General features: G+C 43.5%; 1 protein-coding gene across 1 annotated transcript in view; it reads right to left on the bottom strand.

Annotated features, from left to right (window-relative positions):
- Nucleotides 1-1,109: 1,109 nt before the first annotated feature.
- Nucleotides 1,110-22,783, bottom strand: part of LOC139468116 (myosin-2 heavy chain-like) — a 49,739-nt gene continuing 28,065 nt past the window's right edge. Inside the window, exons 8-27 of the mRNA XM_071249856.1 lie at nucleotides 22,436-22,601; nucleotides 21,585-21,718; nucleotides 19,688-19,802; nucleotides 18,691-18,891; nucleotides 18,415-18,456; nucleotides 18,000-18,182; nucleotides 17,549-17,707; nucleotides 16,856-17,059; nucleotides 16,417-16,520; nucleotides 16,157-16,289; nucleotides 15,591-15,787; nucleotides 12,721-12,817; nucleotides 11,574-11,781; nucleotides 10,022-10,200; nucleotides 9,624-9,779; nucleotides 9,131-9,276; nucleotides 5,275-5,414; nucleotides 4,815-4,912; nucleotides 2,954-3,098; nucleotides 1,110-2,284 (exon numbers count right to left, since the gene is read on the bottom strand). Of these exons, the coding sequence (XP_071105957.1) occupies nucleotides 2,220-2,284; nucleotides 2,954-3,098; nucleotides 4,815-4,912; nucleotides 5,275-5,414; nucleotides 9,131-9,276; nucleotides 9,624-9,779; nucleotides 10,022-10,200; nucleotides 11,574-11,781; nucleotides 12,721-12,817; nucleotides 15,591-15,787; nucleotides 16,157-16,289; nucleotides 16,417-16,520; nucleotides 16,856-17,059; nucleotides 17,549-17,707; nucleotides 18,000-18,182; nucleotides 18,415-18,456; nucleotides 18,691-18,891; nucleotides 19,688-19,802; nucleotides 21,585-21,718; nucleotides 22,436-22,601 (2,872 nt within the window). The 3' untranslated portion in view covers nucleotides 1,110-2,219. The remainder of the gene's footprint in view (nucleotides 2,285-2,953; nucleotides 3,099-4,814; nucleotides 4,913-5,274; nucleotides 5,415-9,130; nucleotides 9,277-9,623; nucleotides 9,780-10,021; nucleotides 10,201-11,573; nucleotides 11,782-12,720; nucleotides 12,818-15,590; nucleotides 15,788-16,156; nucleotides 16,290-16,416; nucleotides 16,521-16,855; nucleotides 17,060-17,548; nucleotides 17,708-17,999; nucleotides 18,183-18,414; nucleotides 18,457-18,690; nucleotides 18,892-19,687; nucleotides 19,803-21,584; nucleotides 21,719-22,435; nucleotides 22,602-22,783) is intronic.

Here is a 22,783-nt window from a genome sequence, read left to right as displayed (position 1 = left end):
CTGGGGAACATGTTAAATATATTAAGTAGGCCTGTGGATGTGTGAAGAAAATGTGCACACTGCATGAGAGAGAGAATAAGATTCTTGTCGGCTTTGTGTTAATATTGGTTTGACTATGCAGGATTACTGGCAACCAATTTCACACCTTGACTATTTAGTTGCTGTTAGAATGTCTGCATGTATACACGGACACCAAGTCCATGATCCTATGGCTTAATGTCGTCAGTTTGTTCTTGGCCTCAATTAAGAAACACGCAAACAGATTGGATGGTAAGCTTAGACCTCCACGACGCCTATCTTCATGTTCCCATTCATCTACGATCTCATAACACATATTCTGGGGGATTGTTGGGCACTTGTGATGTTCCAATCCTCCAGTCATCACGTATCACATACCACATAGGTACTCGACCATAGGCGTGACCAGTGATTTTGGATTAGTGAAGGGCTCTCGAGGACACCATACCAGTTCTCGTGGGTTTCACCAAAGTAGTAAACGCCTGAGACCTGCATAACTCCTGACTGTCCTCCAACATTAAGCTGTCACGCTGTGTAATAACTGGAATACTGTCAAAAGCTGTGTTAAACCCAACTCACTCACTCACTTAGGGACCTGTGAAGATCCGCAGTAGAATAGGTCTTCAGCAATCCATGCTTGCCATAAAAGACCACTATGTTTGTCGTAAGAGGCGACAAAAGGGATCAGGTGGTCAGGCAAGCTGACTTGACTGATGCATGTCATTGTATCCCAATTGCGAGGATCGATGCTCATGATGTCAATCACTGGATTGTCTGATCCAGACTCGATTATTTACAGACCACCGTCATATAGCTGAAATATTGCAGAGTGCGGCATAAAACAACAAACAAACAAACATTCACTTCAGCGTCAGAATGTATTCAGCAGCTTTCAGACTAGAGGCCCATGAGGATTCAAGGGGAGGCAACTCTGAGCGGTAACCTGGCAGAGAGGCACCTTTTGGGCTTTGTGTTGTGGGATGGATGACAGGGAATTTGCAATATTTTGTATTAGGATAAGTATATTACTATCCTAAATATTCAAATATATGTAAATTAAGTTATCTGATGATGGAAAAAAAAGAGATAAGTTTGACAACAAAAATATTTTATTTAGAAAGTAACAATGACAGAATAGACACATTAGAATAGAGTATCACAGCCTTTGCTTTTAAGTTCTTGTAGACAATCATGACATGTATTTGAACGTCCAGGTGTTCATGACATGAATGTGCATCATTTATACAAAGTACTGTCCAGACAAATAGCATGAATGTCAGTTAATAAATTTTTTGGGGGTCTAAGCGGACATGATGAAGAACTCATGAATTGTCACGAACGTAAGGTTTTTGAAAAGTTCAAATTGGCATCGCTGACTTCAATGGCTGGACAGACCATAAGGTCTTTAGTCATACAGGAAACAAAGCGACATCAGCTTCCTAACATTATTAACCCGTGCAAGCAGAAACCGTTCATTCCTGGACGCGATTAATACATACTTCATCACAGACCACATCATACAAGTCGCTCAAGGCCAGTGGCAGCTCTTAAGCACAAGAAAGGAGAGTCATCTCCCTTATCAATGATCATCATTCACGCACACAACCTGTAACCAGTCCTTCGCGTCAAACCCGTTGTAGCCAGTTCAAAATGTGAACGGTTGCTTTTAAAACTAAAAATACTGCATCGTATGGTAGGGCCAACATTCAATAACAGTAGCTCCCACTTTCTCATGCAGACCCAATATGAATTTAAGACAAGTGCAAACATTGAAATGAAAAACAACACAAACCATACTTTAACAGTAAAACTTCTAAAAACTGCAACTTCATCAATGCTGACGTTCGAAACTACATAAACATGCTGCGCTGAAATATATTGCTGCAGCTTTTACACAAGCATTACATATTGTGTATGGATAGTCTGGAAAGGCTTTACATCATCTGTATTTACATGTCTTAGGTTTATACGTGTTTATACCTGCTCTAAGCAGCTGAAAGCAACTGAAATTCATGTTTCAAATATCAGCAGTAAATTTGTCGTTATTGCATATGCCTTATACAGACATGCATGGTCTCGCATCATTAGAGTTGATTGTTGTTACGGGTGTCATATTATCACATCTAAGGCACGTGATTAAGGTTGATAGATAATTTAACTTGAACATAAGGCCTCCAAAATCTGTTGTTCAAACTTCTTGTTTACATCATGAAAAGGGCTGTCATGATAACCAGGACACCTGCGATTGCAGAAATCCTTATGGTTTCTGGAAAGAAAGTATTTTCAAAACTAAATTTTATACAAGAAGTAACTGATGGATTACAAACTATTTTCTTAATACATCTGATGCTGCAATGTCCAACCTAGCCTGGGTATCGTGTGAAATATCCACCCAGCTTGAAGTGAATATGAGTGATCCAGTTGATACTCGATAATGATGATCTTATTGTATTTATGTTTGGTTTGTTGTTTAACGCCGCACTCAGCAGTATTCCAGCTATATGACGGCGGTCTGTAAATAATCGAGTCTCAACCAGACAATCCAGTGATTGACCTCATGAGCATCGATCAACGCAATTGGGGTACCATGACATACATCAACCAAGTCAGCCTGACCACTTGATCCCGTTAGTCCCCTCTAAAGACAAGCATAGTAGCCATTTACGGCATGCGTGGATTGCTGAAGACCTATTCTATGCCGAACCTTCACGGGTCGATCTCATTGTAAACATGTCTGTCTGTATGTTCACTTCACCGGGGACTATGTTGGCTTGTGGCAAAGCAATGACTGTAATTTTCAGCTCAGACCACGTTTGTTATAGTCAACTGAAAATCTATTTTCAGACAGTGACCGGTATATTTAATACATAAGGAAGTTATTTATGGATGCCAGAGTACTTGTTTTCTTCTGTCGACTACCATGAAATGAACTTGCCTGCTCCGCTGTCGCCGACGTGGTTGTAGCCCCCTGCGAACATGACTGCCTGCAGCTGGTCTGGGTTGAACAACTTCTGCTGCTCGGGAGTGATGCGCTGAGCCTGGGACTTGGAAAGGCCTCGGATCTGGTTCACTGTGAGTGACTGTAAAACACGTCAAACGTGTAGGACACGTAAACACAACAGGGTCACACACTGAGAGGGACTGTAAAATACGTCAAACGTCTAGGACACGTACATACAACAGGGTCACACACCGAGAGGGACTGTAAAACACGCCAAACGTCTAGGACACGTACATACAACAGGGTCACACACTGAGAGGGACTGTAAAACACGCCAAACGTCTAGGACACGTACATACAACAGGGTCACACTCTGAGAGGGACTGTAAAATACGTCGAAGTTTTAGGACACGTACATACAACAGGGTCACACTCTGAGAGGGACTGTAAAACACGTCAAACTTGTAGGACACGTACATACAACAGGGTCACACACCGAGAGGGACTGTAAAACACGTCAAACTTGTATGACACGTACATACAACAGGGTCACACACTGAGAGGGACTGTAAAACACGTCAAACGTCTAGGACACGTACATACAACAGGGTCACACACCGAGAGGAACTGTAAAACACGTCAAACTTGTATGACACGTACATACAACAGGGTCACACACTGAGAGGGACTGTAAAACACGCCAAACGTCTAGGACACGTACATACAACAGGGTCACACTCTGAGAGGCACTTAAAACACGTCAAACGTGTAGGACACGTACATACAACAGGGTCACACACCGAGAGGGACTGTAAAACACGTTCAACGTGTAGGACACGTACATAAAACAGGGTCACACACTGAAAGTGACTGTAAAACACTTTCAACGTGTAGGACACGTACATACAACAGGGTCACACTCTGAGAGGTACTTAAAACACGTCAAACGTGTAGGACACGTACATACAACAGGGTTACACTCTGAGAGGGACTGTAAAACACGCCAAACGTCTAGGACACGTACATACAACAGGGTCACACTCTGAGAGGGACTGTAAAACACGCCAAACGTCTAGGACACGTACATACAACAGGGTCACACTCTGAGAGGGACTGTAAAACACGTCAAACGTGTAGGACACGTACATACAACAGGGTCACACTCTGAGAGGGACTGTAAAACACGTCATATATGTTGGGCCCGAACATATGTAGGCCCTGTCGTTTCAGAGTGAGTTAGTTGGGTTTAAGGCCGATTTTAAAAGTGTACTGGTTATATTACGGCGTGTCAGCTTAATGTGGGAGGAAATCCCGAAGTGATGCAGGTCTCAGACATTTACTACTTTGGTGAAACCCAAGAGCACGGAGATGGTGATGACAAACCTAGAAACATAATCGGGGCGAACAGGGAAATGAACCCACAGTCAAAGGTTTCTGGCGTGCCCAATTTACACAACTCTTCACAACGATGTGCGGTGGCTTAGACGACTCGGCCACCCGTGGACCCGTAATTTAAGAGAAGACGCAGAAATACAACACATATTACGAAAACCCCATGCTGAATATCTATATTTTTATAATGACACATGCAGCAATGGTTGTGTAACGGCCAAACAATACATTTTCAATATTGAAATCGGATCAGAATTGTATGAGCACATTTTAGACACCATAACAGCTGGGAATCATTGTTATACAATTTCAGTTCCATGTGCCTTGTAATTTCAGAAGAGACGTCGAAAATGCAAAAGTTAACGACAGACGGACGAGAGAACGGACGGACGGACAACCGGAGGGGCGATGTACAGCGCGCCACGACGTAGGCTTTCATCAAATACTGGAGTACAAGGCTTACACTAATTGTAGCGGCAGGCAGGATGGCGATGGTTTCCGGGCGGATCTCTGCCAGGTGACTCCCCGACATCTGGGACAGCTCGGAACCAGTCAGGCCGGCTGAAGGTGACAGTACTCATTAAAGTAGATCCCCAAATCAGTAATGATTTGAGCAGATTAACTCTATTAGCAAAACATTTACACCCGCATTGTATATTTATGGGAATCCACATGTGGATTTAGAAAATGAATTTGATTACAAGGTAAATACTATCAGTAGGATAGTCTCATGCTAAACCGTTAACAAAAATCTGATATGAAGTTTAGAGCACCAAAATTAAATTCACGGATTGTCTTTACACTCAAACTATGCTTGTAACAAGAGAAACTAGATATTTGTTTTCTACCTAGCGTTAACTAGATGTTTATGATGCTGAATGTGTCACTAACTAATGTTTCCATTAACTAATCAGTCACATTACCGAGGACGTTGTTGACGTTGGTGGTGGTGGCGGTGGACCAAGTACTGACGGCACCAAACACATTCTTGGCCTTTCCAGCGAAAGCCTTAAGCTGCTGTTCAGAACATTTGGAAAGTTCGCCAATCTTGATGACAGCGTCTCTGTAATGATACAAACAAGGATATTTTTATGGATAGTTATCATGCAATGTCTGGTGTCCAGTACGTGGAATAAGTCATTACTATGAAAAAGTGCAGTATGAACTGTGGAACCAGACAGTGCAGTATGGACCGTGGAACTAGACAGTGCTGTATGGACCGTGGAACTAGACAGTGCTGTATGGACTGTGGAACTAGACAGTGCAGTATGAACTGTGGAACCAGACAGTGCTGTATGGACTGTGGAACCAGACAGTGCAGTATGAACTGTGGAACCAGACAGTGCTGTATGGACTGTGGAACTAGACAGTGCTGTATGGACTGTGGAACCAGACAGTGCTGTATGGACTGTGGAACTAGACAGTGCTGTATGGACTGTGGAACCAGACAGTGCTGTATGGACTGTGGAACCAGACAGTGCAGTATGAACTGTGGAACCAGACAGTGCTGTATGGACTGTGGAACCAGACAGTGCTGTATGGACTGTGGAACCAGACAGTGCAGTATGAACTGTGGAACTAGACAGTGCTGTATGGACCGTGGAACCAGACAGTGCTGTATGGACTGTGGAACCAGACAGTGCTGTATGGACTGTGGAACCAGACAGTGCAGTATGAACTGTGGAACCAGACAGTGCTGTATGGACTGTGGAACCAGACAGTGCTGTATGGACTGTGGAACCAGACAGTGCTGTATGGACTGTGGAACTAGACAGTGCTGTATGGACTGTGGAACCAGACAGTGCTGTATGGACTGTGGAACCAGACAGTGCTGTATGGACTGTGGAACCAGACAGTGCTGTATGGACTGTGGAACCAGACAGTGCAGTATGAACTGTGGAACTAGACAGTGCAGTATGAACTGTGGAACCAGACAGTGCTGTATGGACTGTGGAACCAGACAGTGCTGTATGGACCGTGGAACTAGACAGTGCTGTATGGACCGTGGAACCAGACAGTGCTGTATGAACTGTGGAACCAGACAGTGCTGTATGGACTGTGGAACCAGACAGTGCTGTATGGACTGTGGAACTAGACAGTGCTGTATGGACTGTGGAACCAGACACTGCTGTATGGACTGTGGAACCAGACAGTGCTGTATGGACTGTGGAACCAGACAGTGCTGTATGGACTGTGGAACCAGACAGTGCTGTATGAACTGTGGAACCAGACAGTGCAGTATGAACTGTGGAACCAGACAGTGCTGTATGGACTGTGGAACCAGACAGTGCTGTATGGACTGTGGAACCAGACAGTGCTGTATGGACTGTGGAACCAGACAGTGCTGTATGGACTGTGGAACCAGACAGTGCTGTATGGACTGTGGAACCAGACAGTGCTGTATGGACTGTGGAACCAGACAGTGCTGTATGGACTGTGGAACCAGACAGTGCAGTATGGACTGTGGAACCAGACAGTGCTGTATGGACTGTGGAACCAGACAGTGCTGTATGGACTGTGGAACCAGACAGTGCTGTATGGACTGTGGAACCAGACAGTGCTGTATGGACTGTGGAACCAGACAGTGCAGTATGGACTGTGGAACCAGACAGTGCTGTATGGACTGTGGAACCAGACAGTGCTGTATGGACTGTGGAACCAGACAGTGCTGTATGGACTGTGGAACCAGACAGTGCTGTATGGACTGTGGAACCAGACAGTGCTGTATGGACTGTGGAACCAGACAGTGCTGTATGGACTGTGGAACCAGACAGTGCTGTATGGACTGTGGAACCAGACAGTGCTGTATGGACTGTGGAACCAGACAGTGCTGTATGGACTGTGGAACTAGACAGTGCAGTATGGACTGTGGAACCAGACAGTGCTGTATGGACTGTGGAACTAGACAGTGCTGTATGGACTGTGGAACTAGACAGTGCTATATGGACTGTGGAACCAGACAGTGCTGTATGGACTGTGGAATCAGACAGTGCTGTATGGACTGTGGAACCAGACAGTGCTGTATGGACTGTGGAACTAGACAGTGCTGTATGGACTGTGGAACTAGATAATGCTGTATGGACTGTGGAACCAGACAGTGCTGTATGGACTGTGGAACTAGACAGTGCTGTATGGACTGTGGAACTAGACAGTGCTGTATGGACTGTGGAACTAGATAATGCTGTATGGACTGTGGAACTAGATAATGCTGTATGGACTGTGGAACTAGATAATGCTGTATGGACTGTGGAACCAGACAGTGCTGTATGGACTGTGGAACTAGACAGTGCAGTATGGACTGTGGAACTAGACAGTGCTGTATGGACTGTGGAACCAGACAGTGCTGTATGGACTGTGGAACTAGACAGTGCTGTATGGACTGTGGAACTAGATAATGCTGTATGGACTGTGGAACCAGACAGTGCTGTATGGACTGTGGAACTAGATAATGCTGTATGGACTGTGGAACCAGACAGTGCTGTATGGACTGTGGAACCAGACAGTGCTGTATGGACTGTGGAACTAGACAGTGCTGTATGGACTGTGGAACTAGATAATGCTGTATGGACTGTGGAACCAGACAGTGCTGTATGGACTGTGGAACTAGATAATGCTGTATGGACTGTGGAACCAGACAGTGCTGTATGGACTGTGGAACCAGACAGTGCTGTATGGACTGTGGAACCAGACAGTGCTGTATGGACTGTGGAACTAGACAGTGCAGTATGGACTGTGGAATCAGACAGTGCTGTATGGACTGTGGAACTAGACAGTGCTGTATGGACTGTGGAACCAGACAGTGCTGTATGGACTGTGGAATCAGACAGTGCTGTATGGACTGTGGAACTAGATAATGCTGTATGGACTGTGGAACTAGACAGTGCTGTATGGACTGTGGAACCAGACAGTGCTGTATGGACTGTGGAATCAGACAGTGCTGTATGGACTGTGGAACTAGATAATGCTGTATGGACTGTGGAACTAGATAATGCTGTATGGACTGTCGAACCACACAGTGCAGTATGGACTGTCGAACCAGAAAGTGCTGGTACACATACCGAAGTCAACATGTCATTAATTGCTGTCTATACTCTACATCAGTTGACCTGACCACTTGGTTTGACCACTGTACGTTTATCAAGCATCAACAAAAAAATCGAAATCAGCGTGACATCACTTTCGAAACCCATTGCAATCGTGTATGTCCGTTAGGTCTATTCACATATTTCTGGGAGCCGTGAAGATCCGGGTTAGAATAGATGTTCAGCAACCCATGCTTGCCGTAAGAGGCGAGTATGCTTGTTGTGAGATGCGACTAACGGGATCGGGTGGTCAGACTCGCTGACTTGGTTGATGCATGTCATCGTACCACAATTGCGATGACCGATGCTCTTTATGTCAATCACTGGATTGTCTGGTCCAGACTCGATTGTTTACAGACCTCCTTCATATTATTGGAATATTGCTGAGTGTGGTGTTAAACAACAAACAAACAATATACGTTTCGTATGTATTTGAAACGTGTTCGAAAAAAAGCTAATGAACATATTTGTCGTGTGGCAGCCTTGATTTGAAAACTTATATTACATACAATTGACATATTGAACAAAACACATTAAAACTGAGGATTTCACACTGGGGGACATGCATGATGTCTGAAAAATGGGTGTTCACCCCATTCTGAATTACTAATTTTCCACATGCACCACGAAGTTTCCGAAACCATTAGTCCCGTCTGAAATACACACCGAGAATTTACGTGATCAAATTACGACATACCCATAGGCTGCATCTGTGATGGACCCGATCTGGGTATCAGTGAGCCCACAGGAAAAGTGTCCGATGGTATTCAGTTCAGTTCCCGTGATGCTCGCTACACTGTCAGACTTCTCACTCGTCAGCCATTTGCTGGCAACACTGGCGCGCTGTTTGAACGAAGAGACGATGTAGGAGTTATTATCGTCCCGTGTTAAATATAGATACGAAATATGTCGTAGTATTACTTCCAGGTGCGCTAGATGATTTGGACAAGGTATGTTATCTTTGTTTTGATTTAACACACAGGAGCTGGGTGACAGATATTTCATTTGTATTCCATGACAAAAGCATTCCAGCTTTCATGGCTGTCAATATATTCATTTAAGTTTTCGGGTCGTAGTTTCTTTTCCAGAACATTGCAGCTAATTTGATCATCATTCATGATAAATGTACGCGCCTATTATACCAGTATTTCCATACGGAAACATACATAATGATCTTGTGGAGCACCAACCTGTTCTGGGGTCCATGTTGGGCGAGTTCCATGTGTTCCGAGGAGGGATGTTGTCCAAGCCAGTGTCCCCAGGTCGGCAGTGGAGAGTCCCTCCAACAAGGTGCCGGAGTCTTGAATGTTGTTTGCCGTCCATGCAGTGAGGTCCGAGTTGTGAATCTGAACCACGGAAACCACGAGAGAAGTGATTGTATTTTTTGTCTCATGTACTTATTTCATTTATTTCATTTATCAAATCACCAATAAGATAATATAAACTAGTGGTCCCCAAATAATATAAACTTGTGATCCCCAAACAGCAAATAAAACATGAATAGGTTATTATATTGTGCTTGCATGATATAAGGATTTTGCCACTAAGGACCCACACACATGACCCAAACCATAGTGTAAACACTGACCGCTGCAGTCTTCAGACGACTAGCCAGTTCTGTCTTCTGCTCGGCTGACCACTCCATCACCTTACCGAGGGTCGTGAGGCACTCACGGAAAACTGCGTCTGAGAGTTCCTTTAGTTGGACAGTGGTCAGAGCCTTGGCCTGCTGACCCATAGCCTTGATGTCGCTGCAAGTCAGTGATGCTGAAACACAACGTGGATCACTGTGAACGTTGATTGTGTCCTTGATGACCTATTTGTATGAGACGAAAGCTACTCAGAGAGAAGCTTCGAGGTATTCATTTGCCTGCTGTGCTTTAACTAACAACTGAAAATACTTCTCCAGTACCTCATGCTTTCCTGAAGGTCAGCCAACAAGGTGGCTCCGTCATGAGTATTAGGCCCGTTCCGAAGTGAAAATACCAATGTCAAGACTAAGAGGTGCTGACTAGTGACAGATCCATAGCAAGACTGAGACGTTAATAACTAGTAAAACATCCATTCTTAGACTGAGACGTCAGTAACTAGTGAAACACCCATTCTTAGACAGACATCAGTAACTAGTAAAACACCCATTCTTAGACTGAGACGTCAGTAACTAGTGAAACACCCATTCTTAGACAGACGTCAGTAACTAGTAAAACACCCATTCTTAGACTGAGACATCAGTAACTAGCGAAACATCCATGGCAAGACTGAGAGGCCAATAACTAGTAAAAGACCCATTCTTAGACTGAGAGGTCAATAACTAGTAAAACATTCATTCTTAGACTGAGACGTCAGTAACTAGTGAAACATCCACAGGAAGACTGAGAGGTCAATAACTAGTGAAACATCCATAGCAAGACGGAGACGTCAATAACTAGTAAAACATCCATGGCAAGACTGAGAGGTCAATAACTAGTGAAACATCCATAGCAAGACGGAGACGTCAATAACTAGTAAAACATCCATGGCAAGACTGAGAGGCCAATAACTAGTAAAAGACCCATTCTTAGACGAGACGTCAGTAACTAGTGAAACATCCACAGCAAGACTGAGAGGTCAATAACTAGTAAAACATCCATGGCAAGCCTGAGAGGTCAACAACTTGTAAAACATCCATTCTTAGACTGAGACGTCAGTAACTAGTGAAACCTTCATGGCAAGACTGAGAGGTCAATAACTAGTAAAACATTCATTCTTAGACTGAGCCGTCAATAACTAGTAAAACACCCATTCTTAGACCGAGAAGTCAATAAACAGTAAAACATCCATTCTTAGACTGAGACGTCAATAACTAGTAAAGCATCCATAGCAAGACTGAGACGTCAGTAACTAGTGAAACATCCATAGCCAGAGTGAGAAGTCAATAACTAGTTAAACATCCATTCTTAGACTGAGACGCCAGTAACTAGTAAAGCATCCTTAGCAAGACTGAGAGGTCAATTACTAGTAAAACATCCACAGCAAGACTGAGAGGTCAATTACCAGTGAAACATCCATGGCAAGACTGAGAGGTCAGTAACTAGTGATAGATCCATAGCAAGACTGAGAGGTCAAATACCTGGTGAAATCCCCTTCTTCCCCAAACTTACCTGTCGCTCGTTTCCGGCGTCTGGCGGCGGAAGACGCAGTAGTTCTCTCGGAGATTCTTGCTTCCACCAGTGCCTTGACTACCTGGGTGTTTCCTTCAGCAAGTGCCGCCGTGTCCACACCGTCGCGTAGCGCTGCTCGCTGCTCAACCACAATGTCCAGCTTGTCCAGGATGTCCGAAATGTAGTCCAGGGCCTCGGACCTGACAGCCTGAAGTATGACACGTCAGTGATGCTTGTGCGAGCTCTTGTACGTGTAGTACTAATGTAGAACTACTGCAGTATTACTGCTGTTTTGTTAATAATGTATTACGATTGCATGTTTTACTTACACTAAATCTCAGGTACCGCATAGGGATTATCATTATCTTCCTGCTACAGTATTACTATCGTATTAACGTAGCTATATAAGTGCAATAATCTTGGACGCGAGGTTAAACCACATTTCACCTCACCTCACCTCACCTCACCTCACCTCCCTATCGTATTAGTAAATGATTAAAGCAGTCACTTTCAAAGCAGTTTAATCTCAGAGTTGTGCTATCTCTGCAATCTATACTATAATGATTATTTCTTTGTGTTGTGTCCACTACATTGCTATAACAGTTATCCATAAAAGTCCTCTAAGTTTCCAAAATTTGAAACATCAGTGACAAAAATGATGTCCGATGCTGTTCGCCATATTGACTTGTACCATATGTTACCGTGTTTTCTTAGGTGAACATTTGACATGCCTTTGCATGTATTTGTGACGGGTGCCCCCGAATGGGCAGGATACGCTGACCTTTTCGCGAACACCTAGTATCATCACTATTTCCTAGAGACTCGATCCGGGTAGGATAGGTCTTCAGCATCCCAAGCTTGTCGTAAGAGTCGACTAACGGGATCGGGTGGTCAGGCTCGCTGACTTGGTTGATGCATGTCATCGTATCCCAATCGCTTGGATCGATGCTCATGATGTCAATCACTGGATTGTCTGGTCCAGACTCGATTATTTACAGACCGCCGTCATATAGCTGGAATATTGCCGAGTGCGGCGTTCAACAACAAACAAACACATCATAGAGATTCATAAACATCTCGGCTTTTGTCAGAGAGTTCGTATGAATATGGAATGGATTTTTATGTTTTTATTTAAATGGACACCTACCGCAGGGATCTTGGCGAGCGAAGCAGCGTCCTCGTCCGTGAGGAAGGACATTATCATCCCCATCTTCTCGCCATCCAGAGACGCAAGGTCGGTGATACTGTAATACATAGCAAGGTGAGTATCATCACCGTCATCGAGCACTGACACGTTAGACCTGGTGTTAGTCATTGATTTCTCCGCAAGATTTCACAAGGCGGGGACTCCTTTTACTGAGGAATCGACCCGGATCATCAGCGTAAGGAGCAAACACTTGAACCATTCCGCCCCCACACCTGTCCCCGTACGGCACTGGTTGTGTTCATGATGCTTGTGATGACAATCAATCATGTTTGTCACTTGCTATTTTTGACCATTTGTAACAAGCTCGTCATGAATAACATCGCCATGGCATCATGATTGTCCGTGGCCGTGCAAGATTAATATCTGCCGCTAGTTAGCAAAAGATTATGTTTGTAGCTAGCAGGTCATGTATTGTGCCTGTTTCTAGTTGGTCATGAATTGTATGTCTTGCTAGTTGGTATGAATTGTATGTGTTTCCAGTTGGTGTATATTGTGCCTGTTTCTAGTTGGTCATGAACTGTATGTGTTGCTAGTTGGTATGAATTGTATGTGTTGCTAGTTGGTATGAACTGTATGTGTTGCTAGTTGGTATGAATTGTATGTGTTGCTAGTTGGTATGAACTGTATGTGTTGAACTGTGCCAGTTTGTATGTATTGTGCCTCTTTCTAGTTGCCTCTTTCACGAATTGTATGTGTTGCTAGTTGGTATGTATTTCTAGTTGGTATGAATTGTATGTGCTGCTTGTTGGTATGAATTATATGTGTTGCTAGTTGGTATGAATTATATGTATTGCTAGTTGGTATATATTGTGCCTGTTTCTAGTTGGTCATGGAACTGTATGTGCTGCTAGTTGGTATATATTGTGCCTCTTTCTAGTGGGTCATGAATTGTATGTGTTGCTAGTTGGTATATATTGTGCCTCTTTCTAGTGGGTCATGAACTGTATGTGTTGCTAGTTGGTATATACTGTGCCTCTTTATAGTGGGTCATGAACTGTATGTGTTGCTAGTTGGTATATATTGTGCCTCTTTCTAGTGGGTCATGAACTGTATGTGTTGCTAGTTGGTATATATTGTGCCTCTTTATAGTGGGTCATGAACTGTATGTGTTGCTAGTTGGTATATATTGTGCCTCTTTCTAGTGGGTCATGAACTGTATGTGTTGCTAGTTGGTATATATTGTGCCTCTTTATAGTGGGTCATGAACTGTATGTGTTGCTAGTTGGTATATACTGTGCCTCTTTCTAGTGGGTCATGAACTGTATGTGTTGCTAGTTGGTATATACTGTGCTTCTTTCTAGTGGGTCATGAACTGTATGTGTTGCTAGTTGGTATATATTGTGCCTCTTTCTAGTGGGTCATGAACTGTATGTGTTGCTAGTTGGTATATATTGTGCTTCTTTATAGTGGGTCATGAACTGTATGTGTTGCTAGTTGGTATATATTGTGCCTCTTTCTAGTGGGTCATGAACTGTATGTGTTGCTAGTTGGTATATATTGTGCCTCTTTATAGTGGGTCATGAACTGTATGTGTTGCTAGTTGGTATATATTGTGCTTCTTTCTAGTGGGTCATGAACTGTATGTGTTGCTAGTTGGTATATATTGTGCCTCTTTCTAGTGGGTCATGAACTGTATGTGTTGCTAGTTGGTATATATTGTGCCTCTTTATAGTGGGTCATGAACTGTATGTGTTGCTAGTTGGTATATATTGTGCCTCTTTCTAGTGGGTCATGAACTGTATGTGTTGCTAGTTGGTATATATTGTGCCTCTTTATAGTGGGTCATGAACTGTATGTGTTGCTAGTTGGTATATATTGTGCCTCTTTCTAGTGGGTCATGAACTGTATGTGTTGCTAGTTGGTATATATTGTGCCTCTTTCTAGTGGGTCATGAATTGTATGTGTTGCTAGTTGGTATATACTGTGCTTCTTTCTAGTGGGTCATGAACTGTATGTGTTGCTAGTTGGTATATATTGTGCCTCTTTCTAGTGGGTCATGAACTGTATGTGTTGCTAGTTGGTATATATTGTGCCTCTTTATAGTGGGTCATGAATTGTATGTGTTGCTAGTTGGTATATATTGTGCCTCTTTCTAGTGGGTCATGAATTGTGTGTGTTGCTAGTTGGTCATGAATTGCATGTGATGCTAGTTGGTATGAATTGTGTGTGATGCTAGTTATATGACTTGTATGTGTTGCTAGTTACATGAATTGTATGTGTTGCTAGTTGTAGGAATTGGATGTGTTGCTAGTTGTATGAATTGTATGTGTTGCTAGTTGTATGAATTGTATGTGATGCTAGTTGCATGAATTGTATGTGTTGCTAGTTGTAGGAATTGGATGTGTTGCTAGATGTATGAAGTGTATGTGTTGCTAGTTGTATGAATTGTATGTGTTGCTAGTTGTATGAAGTGTATGTGTTGCTAGTTGTAGGAATTGGATGTGTTGCTAGTTGTATGAATTGTATGTGTTGGTAGTTGTATGAAGTGTATGTGTTGCTAGTTGTAGGAAGTGTATGTGTTGCTAGTTGTATGAAGTATATGTGTTGCTAGTTGTAGGAATTGGATGTGTTGCTAGTTGTAGGAATTGGATGTGTTGCTAGTTGTATGAATTGTATGTGTTGCTAGTTGTAGGAAGTGTATGTGTTGCTAGTTGTAGGAATTGGATGTGTTGCTAGTTGCATGAATTGGATGTGTTGCTAGTTGTATGAAGTGTATGTGTTGCTAGTTGTAGGAATTGGATGTGTTGCTAGTTGGCCATGGCGTGTGCTTGTAATCAGTAAGTACTCCTCCATGGACGTGAGCCGCTCACCCTGCTGCCGACTGGATCTTCTCCTTGTATTTCTTCCTGGTGGCGGCGTCCATGGGGGGACACGTCTGGAGCTTGCTCCCGGCGGCATCCTTGACAGCAGTCGCATCAAGGTCACTGACGCGCGCCCCGAGGAAGCAGACGTAATCCCCGAGTTCCTGCACCACGTCGGTCGTGATGGCGCCTGATGTCGCCCCAGTCTGTAGCACGAGGAGGAGAACATCAAAGCAGCCGTTTGCAAGCACAAGTAAACAGAACGATGTTGGTGACAGGTTTCACTATATAATGTGTGCCTTATTTTGCAGTGTCTCAAATTTGGTTAAGTTAAAAAAATTCAAAGTAAAATATGGTTTTGCAAAATAGGCTAACTTAGAAATGTGCATGGTTTGGCAATGTTCTTATAAATATCGTAATTGTTCCGATAAAATGTTAAATTAACCCTTTTTTCCTCAGACGCCGGGGAACTTGACACTTGCCTAATCAAGTTTTGTTCTGTTCTGGTGATCTGACTGGGGACGGTCTTCAAATGTGTCTCACATACTCGTAATATACCCGTGTGCTATGCTCACCAGACATTCCAGGGCGTATTTGACCTGACTTTCGAGGACAGACTTTGTCACGGTCGTCTTGTCCATGCCCTTCAGTTCCTTTACAACGTCAGCACACAGAGAAGTAGGGATCTCCTTCTTCAGGGCACTTTCACTGAAATGTGGTGTTAATTTCTATTTTCATCTCCTTCAAAGATGTACATGTTAGTTTGTTGGTATCAGTGATATTATTATTATTATTATTATTATTATTATTATCATTATTATTATTATTTACGTACTTGTAGCCCTTCAACACTTTGGCCAAAAGAGAAACTTGATCTGCGGTAGAAACCTTATTGTCGCCAGTGTAGTATGCCGTGATTTTCGCCTCAAGAGTCTGCGACTAAAAGCATTTGGATTAAGAGCAAGTTTAAAACCAGATTCTTGCTCATTTCATAGAATTATGTACATTACATGATTAAAATCATTTGCGACAAAAGTGTGTCTACATGTCAAACAAGTGCGGTACCACCTGATAACCTTTTCGTCTTGCTCATATCATGCGATATTCCGTCACATACGTTTGCCGTTATCTGTATAAAGTTGTTTATCTGTGTATGTAGCAAACATAAAACAGTAAACGGGCTCTGGTTTGTGACACAGTGACTAACAAAACGTGGAACATACACTTAATCTACGAATATGATAGGTGTATTGGGTAATTCAGGAATAAAATACCTTGGCTTCGCTCAGTTTGCCGGTTCCTTCAAGTTTGCTGAAAAGTTCAGGCAGTTTATCATCTGTGGGGAACTTGCCGAGCTGTTCCTTAGACATTCCTGGGAAGATCACAAACAGCGAGCTGACAGTCTCCGTGTCGTACTTGGCATTGCTTGCCCCTGGCTCGCCCAGCTTAGCCACGAGAATCTCAGCCATGGCACCCAACTGTCCATACCAACATATTCATATGTTACAGGTAGTTCTTCCACATTGGATGCAAGGCAGATCGTTGGTAGTGTGAAGACAAAGCCTTCACTGTCTATGAACACGTAGAGTGGCTGGGTTTAGGGGCCCCCGTTCAACAGTATTTCAGTTACCTCAGGGCGTAGCAACACAGTATTGAAGGAAAGTCCCAATGGGATGCAGATATTTGACGTTTACATGGTTTTGGTATGGTGCTGACAAAGCTCTTATCATAATCATGGTGATTATTGGGTTCGAATCATAGGTTTATTGAAGGCCTTAGGGGGGCAACTCAGTACAGCGAATAGCAGTGGTTGTGGCGAGCCGTCTCCTCTTAAATATGTAGAACGGTCGGAACATCCGTTCAAAAAATAGAAAAGATATCAACCACAAGACTGGAATAATTGTACAAGTAGAATGTAAGGGAGTACTAAAACTTTTATTATATTATGTGGTGAAGACCGTACGCACCTGTGCCCTATTGCAGTCCAGCTTACACTTGCCCCCCGCTGCCTTAATGGTGTCCAGGAAGGAAGGGTCCCATGACTTGATCTCTGCCAGGGTAAGGCCCTGACAGATCTTACCCAGAGAACACACGTTGTCCGTGATATTCTTGCTGCCCCGCTTCATCTGTCAACATTTACACATCAGCTACTGCACATTGCCTCTCTACACGAATACCTCCAACCTTATATGTATATCAAGACGTGTCATCTCCTGTGCACCATGATCTCCTCCTATGAACGTCTGGTGTCGTTATAATAATCTGTGACCTGATAATTTCAGAATTGTACACTGAGATCAATAATACAAATCACGGTCTATGACACCTGGTTATTTAATCGTTTTACAATCCATGATAGTATCAAGCAGTTACCCCTGTTAATAATCATATTCCCGATTTACAGATTTTCATACACACCTTTTCAATAACCTTCAGCTGATTCTCCACAGGCATTTCTTCGTACCTCTCTTGCAGCATCGCCAAAACACCGTCATCTTCCATCGTCTCATCAGGAATCTTGTCAAAGTCTTCGCTATCCAAGCCCTTGATAAACACTTCCGCCCCCAGCTTCTCTTTCACGTCTGCAGCGGTCAGTGCCCCCTGCAATATAACCGGACTAGCTACTATCTACTACTTATAAAACACACTCTTGTATTGGATACACATTTGGAACCCAATGGTTAGCGCTCAGGAATCCACACATACGATATCAACTTCTTCAAATAATAGCCTTTAACGCTGAAAATTATTTTATAATGCTGTTGGATAATTTCTTTTCAATTCCCGGGAGTTGATAGTATAATATGTAACGCGCACTAAAATAAGTACTTACGTCACGTATGCTTGCCATGGCCGCTTTCCCCAAGCGTCTTGCCTAGAGAGAGAAATTGGGCCAATGAGTCAATACAATACGGGCGTCCGTACTAATACGTAATGACAAATCGTGTTAACCACGTGTTAGAGTCAAAAAGAGAGACGGAGACACGGAGTGAGACACACACAAAATGAGAGACGTCAGTCACAACTCACCAAAGGCATTGAACATGTATGGTAATATGTTAGTATAATTGCCCAGAGGGTATTGTCATATCCAGCCTAGGGACTGTACCTTGTCCTCATCAATATTAGCCAGATCTTTGAGGTCCCCGGCGTTGAAGGCCTGTCCTATGGCCTCGGTGGGTAACTGGTCGATGTATTCCTTGGTAAAAGATGGTAGTACAGAGGCGATCTTTTTAATGTTTGCTGCTGTCTGTTCAGATGCGTTTTTGAAAGTGTTGCTCTTCATGGCTCTCTTTCCAAGCGCCCCAAGCTGGTTAAAAAAAACACGACGTATAATACATCTGTTGCCATAGTGTATTCTTGTGTTCCATCTTCACTTCTACATTGCAACAAGAGTGTTCACAAGCTTTGAGGTTTATCTACGCAACAGATCACATGTTGTAGACATATTTCTGACCATGTTTTCTTGTTCAAATGTCAAGCTTATATTTTCAGAAAATCAGCCAAAACATATATGCTTTACCTGGTCTCCTGTCTGTTTTGTTTGTTTGTTTGTTGTTTATCGCCGCACTCCGGAATATTCCAGCTACATGACGGCGGTTTTTAAAATAATCGAGTCTGGACCAGACTGTCCAGTGATTGACATCATGAGCATCGATCCACGCAATCGATGACATGCACCAACAAAGTCAGCGAGCCTGACCACCCGACCCCGTTAGTCGCCTTTTACGGCAAGCATGGGTTGCTGAAGACCTATTCTACCCAGGATCTTCACGGGTCCTCCAGTCTGTAGTATCCGGCTCAGTAAAATTTCAATAATTTCAATGTATAACTTTGATATTTAATTCAATTATTGTATTGTCAACCTGAGTAACATGTGTGTATTATCATGAGATACTTCATATTCACTCATCACTTTGGGCGGTCGGGTAGCCTAGTGGTTAAAACGTTCGCTCGTCATGCCGAAGACCCGGGTTCGATTCCCGACATGGGTACAATGTGTGACGCCCATTTCTGGTGTCCCCCGAATATTGGAATATTGCTAAAAGTGGCGTAAAACCACACTCACTCACTCACTCGATCATCACTTTGTTCAGTTGGCATACCTCTGTCGGGGATTTCCCCTTGGTCTCCAGAACATTGAGTGAATCAATGAAGTCATCGAATGTGGCGTCAGGTACATCCTCAAATACGTCCTCGCCCATTCCAACTTCAAACATGCTGAAACAAACAAGATAATCACAGTCACTTTGCCACGTAATTACCGTCAAATAAACATCAGACCTTAGGTATTCTGAACAACTGCTTTGATGTGATTACCAGACCATCTGTTGATGCCATTGTCACACCGCCCAACGACGTCATTGTCACATCATGTACTGGTATCATAACAACACTAGACACTGACGTCATTGTCACATCATGTACTGATGTCATTACAACACTAGACACTGACGTCATAACAACACTAGACACTGACGTCATTGTCACATCATGTACTGATGCCATTACAACACTAGACACTGACGTCATAACACTAGACACTGACGTCATAACAACACTAGATACTGACGTCATTGTCATATCATGTACTGATGTCATTACAACACTAGACATTGACGCCATAACAACACTAGACACTGACGTCATTGTCACATCATGTACTGATGTCATTACCACTAGACACTGACGTCATAACAACACTAGACACTGACGTCATTGTCACATCATGTACTGATGTCATTACAACACTAGACACTGACGTCATAACAACACTAGACACTGACGTCATTGTCACATCATGTACTGATGTCATTTCAACACTAGACACTGACGTGGTTTGTTTGTTTGTTATTTTTCGCCGCATTCAGCAATAGTCCAGCTATTCAATTCAATGATTGTTATCATGAGCATCGATCCACGCAGGCATCAACCAAGTCAGCGAGCCTGACCACCCGAACCCGTTATTTGCCTCTCACGACAAGTATAATCGCCTTTTACAGTAAGCATGAGTTGCTGAAGACCTATTCAAACCCGGATCTTCACGGGTTTCGTACATTGATGTCATGAATGTAATAATGACACCAATGCATTGATGTCATTGTCACATCGCGAATAATGTCATTTCAACACTAAATACCGATGTCATCGTCACATCATTGGGGGCGGTCGGGTAGCCTAGTGGTTAAAGCGTTAGCTCGTCACGCCGAAGACCCGGGTTCGATTCCCGACGTGGGTACACTGTGTGAAGCCCATTTCTGGTATCCCCCGCCGTGATATTGCTGGAATATTACTAAAAGCGGCGTAAAACCGAACTCACCCACCCACCATTATTACACTGATGTCACTACAATCCCATCTTTTGATATAAATGATTGCCTGTGGGGAGTGAGTGAGTGAGTGAGTATGGTTTTACGCCGCTTTTAGCAATATTCCAGCAATACCACGGCGGGGGACACCAGAAATGGGCTTCACACATTGTACCCATGTCGGGAATCGAACCCGGGTCTTCGGCGTGACGAGCGAACGCTTTAACCACTAGGCTATCCGACCGCCCCGGCCTGTGGGGAACCACCATCAGATAACGCTCATGTCATTGCCAACCCGTGACGATCCTGGGTAGAATAGGTCATCAGCAACCCATGCTTGCTGTAGAAGGCGGCTAGCGGGATAGATTGGTCAGGCTCGCTGACTTGGTTGAAGCATGTCATCGATCCCAATTGCTTGGATCGATGCTCATGATGTCAGTCACTGGTTTGTCTGGTCCAGGCTCGAATATTTACAGACCGCCGTCATATAGCTGGAATATTGCTGAGTGCGACGTTAAACAACAAGCCAACCAATCATGTAATTGACTCGCCTCTGATGTGGAAGTTTAATGTGGCCTCTGTTGAACTTGTAAACTGTGGGGGCACTTAATTGTGACCGTTGACCATTTCCAAATCGACAACAACTTCCGAAACAATGAAAACTCAATCCCTGTCAAATCATTAATACACATACCTGGCCAATTGGGCTGTTGTGGTCTGTCCTCTGTTGGTGGGTAGACCTTTCTTCACAATTTCGCCCACCTTAGCTCTGATAGACATGTCTGTTTCATCCACTCCTTCCAGAAATTCTTTAGTTGCTCCGCGGATCTGGAGTGAGAAGGAAATGGTGACAACGCGACATTTCGGCTTGCTCTGGGAACAAAACCTTAAGAGACGCAGATCGTACACTTTTACGACTTCACGTAGACCGACGATAATAGACCAAGAACATAAACGGGGCGACTCGGGTATTTGAACTAGAAATCAGTGGATCCTGACACGGATAAGGGGCTCGACTCTTCACAGTGAATTGCGTTGCCTTCGAACATTGAGTCACCCAGGCCCCTCCAGGAATCTAGAAGTAAATGATATAACGACAACCCGCAATCCGTCAGCCTGATCCTCTTTACTCGCCTCTTATAACAAGCAGGGGGTACTGTGGACCTAGTCTTCCCTGGATGGAAACACTGATAATGTATACATACGCGGACAGATCCGCGTTGAAGCAGGGGGCATTAGATTGTTTTTTGTAAATATTATCCTAATTAAAGGTTTTAAATATTTTGTGTATTGGGACAGTGCTTTCATGCTCTTCAGCTTACATTAACTTTAAGAATTGTTTACTCATCTGTATTTTCTCAATGGTTAAGACGTGTTAGTCAAAAAATATAAAAATCTCTTGGAGCTTTGAAGCCAATTTACCTCGTTTCTTCAACGTTCCTGCACTCATAGCAATAAACGTTTGTGACCTTATATCCTCAAAAAGAATTTAATCGTTTATAATTGGTTACTTTTGGTTACTTTTACTGTTGTGGTAATACTTACAGCATCTTCTGGGAAGCCCTCAGCATCTGATAATGTCCATTCTGCACCGGTCATCTTCTTTAGGTCTGCAGCGGTGGCGGTGCCCAGCGAACCCTTCGCCTCCTTGAATTTGTCCTTCAACACTTTACTTTCACCGCTTCTGATGGCCGTCTCTCGCAGGTTCTCGCTGAAGCAATACAGCAACACTGACTTCATTTAAAAATTCAGCAAGTGTTTACAGGCTCTTCACTGCAGTAAGTAATTATCAGATTACGCATGAAGTAATATGAGAAACTGACGTGTAGAAAAGTGAGTTTGGGTCTGAGCCTCCATGCCGAGTAGCATAGGTACCTCAGACCGTGACAGGTG

This window comes from Haliotis cracherodii, unplaced genomic scaffold (assembly GCF_022045235.1).
Source record: "Haliotis cracherodii isolate W230 unplaced genomic scaffold, xgHalCrac1.p SCAF_2, whole genome shotgun sequence".
Taxonomy (NCBI): Eukaryota; Metazoa; Mollusca; class Gastropoda; order Lepetellida; family Haliotidae; genus Haliotis; species Haliotis cracherodii.
The sequence above is the reverse complement of the archived record's forward strand: the minus strand, read 5'-3'. Positions and strand labels throughout refer to the sequence as shown.